The 7269-nt window shown below is 42.4% G+C and overlaps 1 protein-coding gene across 1 annotated transcript in view; it reads left to right on the top strand.

Annotated features, from left to right (window-relative positions):
* The first annotated feature begins 846 nt into the window (after nucleotides 1–846).
* Nucleotides 847–7269, top strand: part of cdh8 (cadherin 8) — a 99752-nt gene continuing 93329 nt past the window's right edge. Inside the window, exons 1-2 of the mRNA XM_067596081.1 lie at nucleotides 847–2402; nucleotides 4448–4990. Coding sequence (XP_067452182.1) covers nucleotides 4733–4990 — 258 coding nt within the window. The 5' untranslated portion in view covers nucleotides 847–2402; nucleotides 4448–4732. The remainder of the gene's footprint in view (nucleotides 2403–4447; nucleotides 4991–7269) is intronic.

Genomic DNA, 7269 nt, shown 5'->3' with positions numbered 1-7269 from the left:
TTAATACCTCTGACAAAGCAGTAACTAATGATCGATTGAGGATGCTCAGGTTCTAAAGACCATTTCCCCTTCACTTACTTTGCCTTTTTCAAAGCCATCTGATATTTTGATCACTGGCAGGGGCCATGTCACTGGAATTAATCACTAATTTAAAGCTGGAACCTTCTCATTTGCACAAAACTGCACTCAAGGAAGGAGATTTTGAATGATTAGTTCGACTCAGATTCACCTGATGTCAATGGAGCTTTTACCGTACCTTTAAAAGAACGTGCCATGAATAACATTAATGTTTTTATGTATATTCTTGTATTAAGCATGAATTAACTGTGTTGTGTTAGGCAGTGCATTTGTGTGTGACACACACACACACACACAGAGAGAGAGAGAGAGAAGGGAAGATTAGACTGCATGTGAAAAATAATTACAGCATGCCAACAGGTTCAGTTACTGTCATATGCTTATGTCTTATGCTCATATGGCTGTTGATTTACTTCAGCACTTAAAGTGATTTTAAATGAACAGCAGTCCTTTTTATACATTTAACTCTATCCACACGTATCAAATAGACTCTGAGTGTCCGTCAATGAAATCTTCATTCAGACTGAGCAAGAGGAACATGGCTCAACATTTACAGCCTAATGTATTATGCAGCAGAAGCTTTTAAAAAAGATGATTGGAGAATTCCCATCTGAAATGCAGCTGCAACATCAAAGCGTGAGTGGGAGGGAAATTAAATGGTACAGAAATAAATAATGGTGGACTTGATGTCTTTGCTAATTGGAAACTCTGGCACTCGGGTCAAAAGGCCTCCGCCAGACAAAGAATAAGACAAACAGCACTATTGTGTTGAGGTGCTATGACACAATAATGTGCTCACAGACGAACTCTCTAACTCATTGACACTTTAACACTTATTATGATTGAACATGCATGCGCTGCTTATGCACTTCAGGGCTGGGTTGAGATGTTGGATTGTGACTTTATCATTGGAACAAAGGGATGTCAAGGTAGTGTTTGATACTCTGTGGACTGAGATGAGTTTAATAAAGGAATTCTCACAGATGAAAAAAAAAAAAAAAAAAAAAAGTCATGTGTGTCAGACAGTATACTGACCATCCTCTCCTGCTGTACTAATAAAGGCTGCTTCCCCAAGGCCTGCCTGGCTGCTGCCAAGTAGCTGCACAAACACTAGAGGGCTCTCTCCATGGACAGCAGCATGGGCCCGCTCTGCTGTCACTCATGCACTCTATTGCACAGGCAGGTCTACATACACACACATGCATACACACACACACAGACATATTTATCTTGGTCAATTTTGGGAAATTTACATAGTCTTGCATTCATTTTCTGGAGACTTACCCTAACCTTAACCACTGACCCATGAAGCTTTTTTTTTTTTTTTTTTTACCAATTGGGGACACAGCTTTTGTCCCCAATTGCACAAGCCGTCAACTGATCTTAAGTCTAGTGTGTGTCCCTGAAAGTAAGCTTAACGCCCCCACTCACACATACACTCACATTCCGCTATGCAATGATGGGCATGACCTTTTCCACTAACTGTCTTAATAAGACCCGTGTAACACTTTCCCTGCTCCTTGTCTTTTAATAGTCTGGGCTTTAGTTTTTTTTTTTTTTTTTTTTTTTTTTTATGCACATGATTTCCTCACAGAATACAAATATACTAAACCCAGAGAAGTGTCAGTGTAATGACTGGGAAATGCAGTAAGCGTGAGTGACTAGTTTTACTTCCCATTGTGCCAAAAGGGCTACAGTGTGTGTGTCCATCTGTTCATTCTTTAACCCTATCAAATGACAGTGTAAATGAGCAGCCTCGGCTTCGTTTCACTGATCGCCTGGCCTACTTCTTTTCACTAATAACCCAGAGAAGTGTGGGCCAAATCATGCGTCGCTACATCAACGAAGATGAGAGTTAGAATAAAGAGAAAAAAAAACAAAAAACTAATGAGTGAATTTTACCTCCACATCCCTGTGTAATATCTACAACTGCAGTTATCGCAAATTTGAGACGATAACCTTTGCGCGTCTGTGCCGCTGCAGAGCGGCATGCATTCATTTGTGCGCCTGTTGACCCGGCTCCTCATCAACCCAATGAGCGCCGTGAAGGGGAGGCTCTCTTCGCCACCGTGCATCTCTCCTCCATCTCCTCCTCACTTTTCTAGTCGGCCAGCAAGCCTGTCGGAGCTCTTAACTACAACCTCAACACTGTCACTCCGCCTTGACAAACTGCAGGAAGGATTTCTAGCCTCTCGACTCTCCGCGTTTCGTTCATTTTCCCACCGCCTCGAATGAAACGCATTCGACTTTTTTTGCGTATTTTGAAGGAGAAAAAATAAAACGGTAAAATGATGCAGCAGTGGAAAAGGATGCAAGTCTCACTAGTAAGTATAGCCCGCCACCATGATATATATAATTCTAACAGGTATTACTGTTACATTGGTGTCTTGTGGATGACTTCTCATAGCTCTTTCTCCATCGCCGGGCTACAGTACATTTTCCCGGCACATTCTCAGGAGCGACATGGCACGGAGCGACAGAGCAAGTCTACAGAAAGGTCTGCAACTTAGGCTGTCTTCCTTATTCACATTTTACTTGCCGCTATCGCGGTTTAAGTCGCACATATACTCACTGCAAAGAGGTTATTTTTCCGTAAATTGGAAATGCGCTCCGGTATCACATTTGATGCACCGATATGGATTGGAAACATTGTCTCCTGAAAGGGTAAAACTTCAGAGAGAGGGTGAATTTGGGTAATCGGGGTGGGCTATGTGCTGCAGACTACTGTTATAGAGACAGAAAGGGCAAATAGCAGCTTCAAACTTCGTGGTTTTATTTCTTAATCGGGTTACTAGAAATTGAAAAATGAATTGCTCCTTTCTGGGGACTACCTTGGACAGCTCCTCCGCTGCCGGCGCACGGTTTTCGGCTGAGCTGTGTGGACCGGCTGCTTTCTGGCGGGGAGCTGTCCTACCCCGTGGTGCTGAAACCTCCTGCTTAGTCACGCACCACAGTCACTTAAAATGCACAAAAAAATAGGAAAAATAACAAATGCATTTCAGTTATTTATATAAACATTTTATATGGGCTATAATTTTGGGGAAAGAAGCTTTAAAATTTCCTCTTCTCCTTTATTCCCTATATTTTTTTTTTCTTCCATTAACCTGGTCCCGCATCCTTCAGTCTCCAGGTCGGAGCCTTTAGTTGCAGAATGTCACTCTAACTCGGATCACTCCACACTTTATGATATTGCAGTTGGCTGGAGGTGGAATACGTTACAGCTTATTGTCCTTGGAATTGCCTTGCTGGACCCGTGTGTTACTCCACACAGCATATGACCACAGTGACACAATGTGTGTAGTAAAAGTTACCAGAACTAACACTGACACCGTGCTGAAAGCAAGCCATTCGGTGCTGTGATAGCATGTCCACCTGCATCAGTTTAAGCTGAGCTTTGTGTGTGTGCTTTCTTCCCCCTCTGGTTTTGGCATTGCGCTGAACAATGCACACCAGTGTGTTGTACAGTGAAGTAACTGAGCTGGTGAAATGGATGTTGAGTTAAAAGTGTTTTTGATTAAAGGGAAAAAAAAAAATTCATTAGTTTGCCTCATTTCTGTTTTATGTTACAGTACTGTCACTTTGTAATATAAAATTTAGTTTTTGTGTGATTATAGTGTGTGTGTGTGTGTGTGAGTGTGTGTGTGTGTGTTAAAAAAAGTTTATATCCATGCTTATCATAAAACAGCAGTTCCAATGTAACATTACAAATTTGATTCAATGATTAAATGTGCATCTACATGTCTTTACATTTATCTCATCTGGATTACTATGATATCAGTGAGCTACAGCGCTGTTGACATTGGACAGCTCACCTGCGGCCAGCCTCTCTATCTAAAGCTGACACTATTCCACGCATGCATGCATGCACGGGTATCTAAGGAATATGATTGTAGCCTATAACAATATTTTACCAGGAATGTATTGTCAAAACATTAATCATAAAGAACATGTAATTGCTCAAAATCTTTCCAGGATAATCCCCAGAACAACAGATTAAAGCAGGGCAATCTGATGTTGTGGGCTGAATAGCCTCAGAGTACAGACATATCCATTTGTTGTTCAACTGTAGCAGCATAATATGAAAACAAGATTGGAATAAAGGGGCTGTTACAGATAAATCATTTGTAATGATGAAGTGACATCTTGACGTCTTATCCCTAAAATGAGATTTTTCTTCCTGTTTTTAAATCCCTTTTAAAAAGAAAAAAAAAATAATGGAAGCAGATTTATCTTCTCTGTCTCATCTGATTTGTCCAAATGTTTATTTGACTCTACTTTCTTGTTCCTGCCTGCCTCTTTCTTCCCCACCTCCTGACAACTCCTCACAAGATTAAAAGACAACTAACAAACTGTGATTGCTCCCTTATAGGTCTCCCCCTCGGAATAACGCCAAATGGATGCTGTGCTGAGCGCCTCACCCCCTCACCAACTGCTATGGAGGCATGCCAAGCCATGCAAGTGACCTTTATCGCACCATGAATGCAAGCTCTGCTGTTCAAAGAGGACACAAGTAACCTTTTCTTGTTATCTAAGAAGGAGCTGTTGATCTGAAGAGAGAGAGAGAGAGGGGGGAGAGGACCGAGAGACACAGAGAGAAGATTCTCGTAAAACAAACAAACAAACAAACAAACAAAACAAAACACAGAACGACAGGATGCCAAAGCGGTCTGAGGAGATGCTCATGGATCTGTGGATGTCCTTGCTGCTGGTGTGGATTACTTGTGTTCCCTGCGTGTCCATGACTCCTATCATAGGCCAGTCCAAAAGTACACAAACTGGTGGGTCCGCAGCAGTGGCGAGCGGTCTTGGCGAAGGACAAAGATTATTGAGCCGCGCCAAGAGAGGATGGGTTTGGAATCAAATGTTTGTGCTGGAGGAATTTTCTGGACCTGATCCAATTCTAGTTGGCAGGGTGAGTGCTGTGATTGTCAGCATTATATTAAGCTCGCTTATCATGTGGAAACATTAATTCGGCCATTTGAATGCTCCGTCCATTTTTTTTTTCTTCCCATGGGCAGTGGGAGGGTTTTGGTTGTCAGGGGGAAGCAGAGATATGGGGACAAGAGAGAGGGAGGTGAGGGGGTGGGGTGGGTGTGGGGGGAGTAATGGAATGCTTTTGGAAATAATTAAACTCCCATCAAATAATGGTGGCAACATATTTTTTGCTTTGTTGGATGTCCTTGAAATCCAAGATATTGTGTAACTCAGTCGCAGCCAGACATAGATTGTTATGTTACTTTTCACCACAGTTACACTCTTCACCACAAATTACAGATGAACGAGAGAGGATGTCTCCCCTTCCCTTTTTTTTTAAAAAATTTAATCCTGTATGTTTTTGAACCAATTCACCCATACTCATTTCTCCTTGCAATGGCATACTTTACGATTTGCGCATGAATAAAAGAAAGCTATTTTAGTGATGGTTAGTTTTTCCATTGCGACTCCGTAATGAATAGAACTGCGGGCTAATCCTGCGGCTAAGGGCCACCTGCTCCCTGGCCTGTGTGGAAGTGTCAGGCAGGTTTCAGAGGAGGGGAAGGCTGCTGGCCAGCCCGGCCAAAGCAGCTTGTTCACAGCTCATTGCTGGGACTCACCTGGGGAGAGTCAGCCTGGCAGCCACGCTGGCCTCCCTCCCCCGGAATATCACCCAGCCACTCTGGCATGGGCAGGAATGTTGGCCATCAAGCATAATATTTGATCTTGTTCAGTAATAGCTTTTGCAAACGGTGTATGAGTGCCTAATATTTGATAATTGGTGGGAATGCTTTTCATGTTCATGACATATTACCATTGTAGTGCACTGAAATTTTTTTTTCAACCCCTCAGACATAGTACCTGACAGCCCTGAAGCAAAAAACTGGGTATATTTTTGTTGCACAAGAAAATAAGCCACTTGTGGTCCAAGTAAATACTTTGAATTTCACCCCCTCCTCCTTGTTTTTTTTTTCTTCTATCCCGAGCATTGTCATATGGCTGCATCAATTAAACATTTGCCACCATGCGGGATTTGCACCTGTGTTTTCTAAATACCATACGAACACAAAAATGCTGTTAAGTGATGCATTAATTTTTCAGGCGAGTCAATTAGGCAGCCTCTACTAGATTCGACAATGGCTGTTTATCAGAATGCTGAAACAAACAGACAATCACCGGGGCCACAGTGACCATACGTAAGCTTGGAACGTAAACGTTAGATCGCAGCTGTTAGTTACTGAATATCAAAGATTTGGATGGCAAACTGTTATGTACTTTATATATTTGTGATTTTTCTAAAGAACAAGTTCAGCTTAAGGCAAAAAAAGGAACAAGAACATGTGGATAACAGAGTTTCAATTCATAATTCCAAGCTCACACACACTCTTGCTTTGAATACTGTGCTGTGTGCCTCTGGCTCGAGTGTGAAATACTCTGCAGATTGTCAACAGAGGATTGGTGGCACAAAATCAAGTTGCATTCCCTGCCATGAAGGATGCTTTCTCTCAAGGCCTCGGTTAATGCTTTGCAACAAACTTGAGTGGAGGATAGGTTAGTCTTAGGTATAAGCGTCTTCCTGTTGAAAGACAGTGCAAGGAATGGGCGCCGGGTAAGGGAGGGGATGCAGCTCTGGGCGAAAAAGAACGCGGCTCGCCTTTTGCAAGGCGATGATGATGGGTTGCGTTCACTGCAAGGTTAAGTGCTCATGAGTATGCCTGGCAGAGCTAAGATAAGTCCTATGTTAAAACTAAGATGGCACTGTATTGGTTTAAGACCATAAATCTCTCTACCTCTCAGTCCCCCTGTCTCCTTTTCTTCCCCTTTCTCTGTGTTTCTCACGCTTAATTAAAAAATTAATCAAATGGGTGGGAGGTGTGATTCAAATGGTTCATACAGTTCAGTTCAGTGTGTATTTTTCATAATTTCCCTGAATGTGTGTGAGGCCGTCTGTGTTTGTGGGCCTATTATCAAGGAACTCCTGGCCAAGATTGGACTCTTTCCATCCCGTAGTTTTTTTTTATTACTGGTGCACTCCGAGGTTTAATTATATGTGCATCCCCAATCTTTGCCTGCGACCGGTCTCCCCTAAACTACACCAACCCGGGGAACGAGAGTGATAGTGTTTTGTGAGAGGGACAGAGTGAGATTATGCCATCGATTTTTAACGGTGTGTCATTCTCGGTGTTCTCTCTCAGCAGAGACTATTAGCATAAATGC

This window comes from Thunnus thynnus, chromosome 1, assembly GCF_963924715.1.
Source record: "Thunnus thynnus chromosome 1, fThuThy2.1, whole genome shotgun sequence".
Lineage (NCBI taxonomy): Eukaryota > Metazoa > Chordata > Actinopteri > Scombriformes > Scombridae > Thunnus > Thunnus thynnus.
Note: the sequence above shows the minus strand (reverse complement) of the source record. Positions and strands in the feature narration are given on the sequence as shown.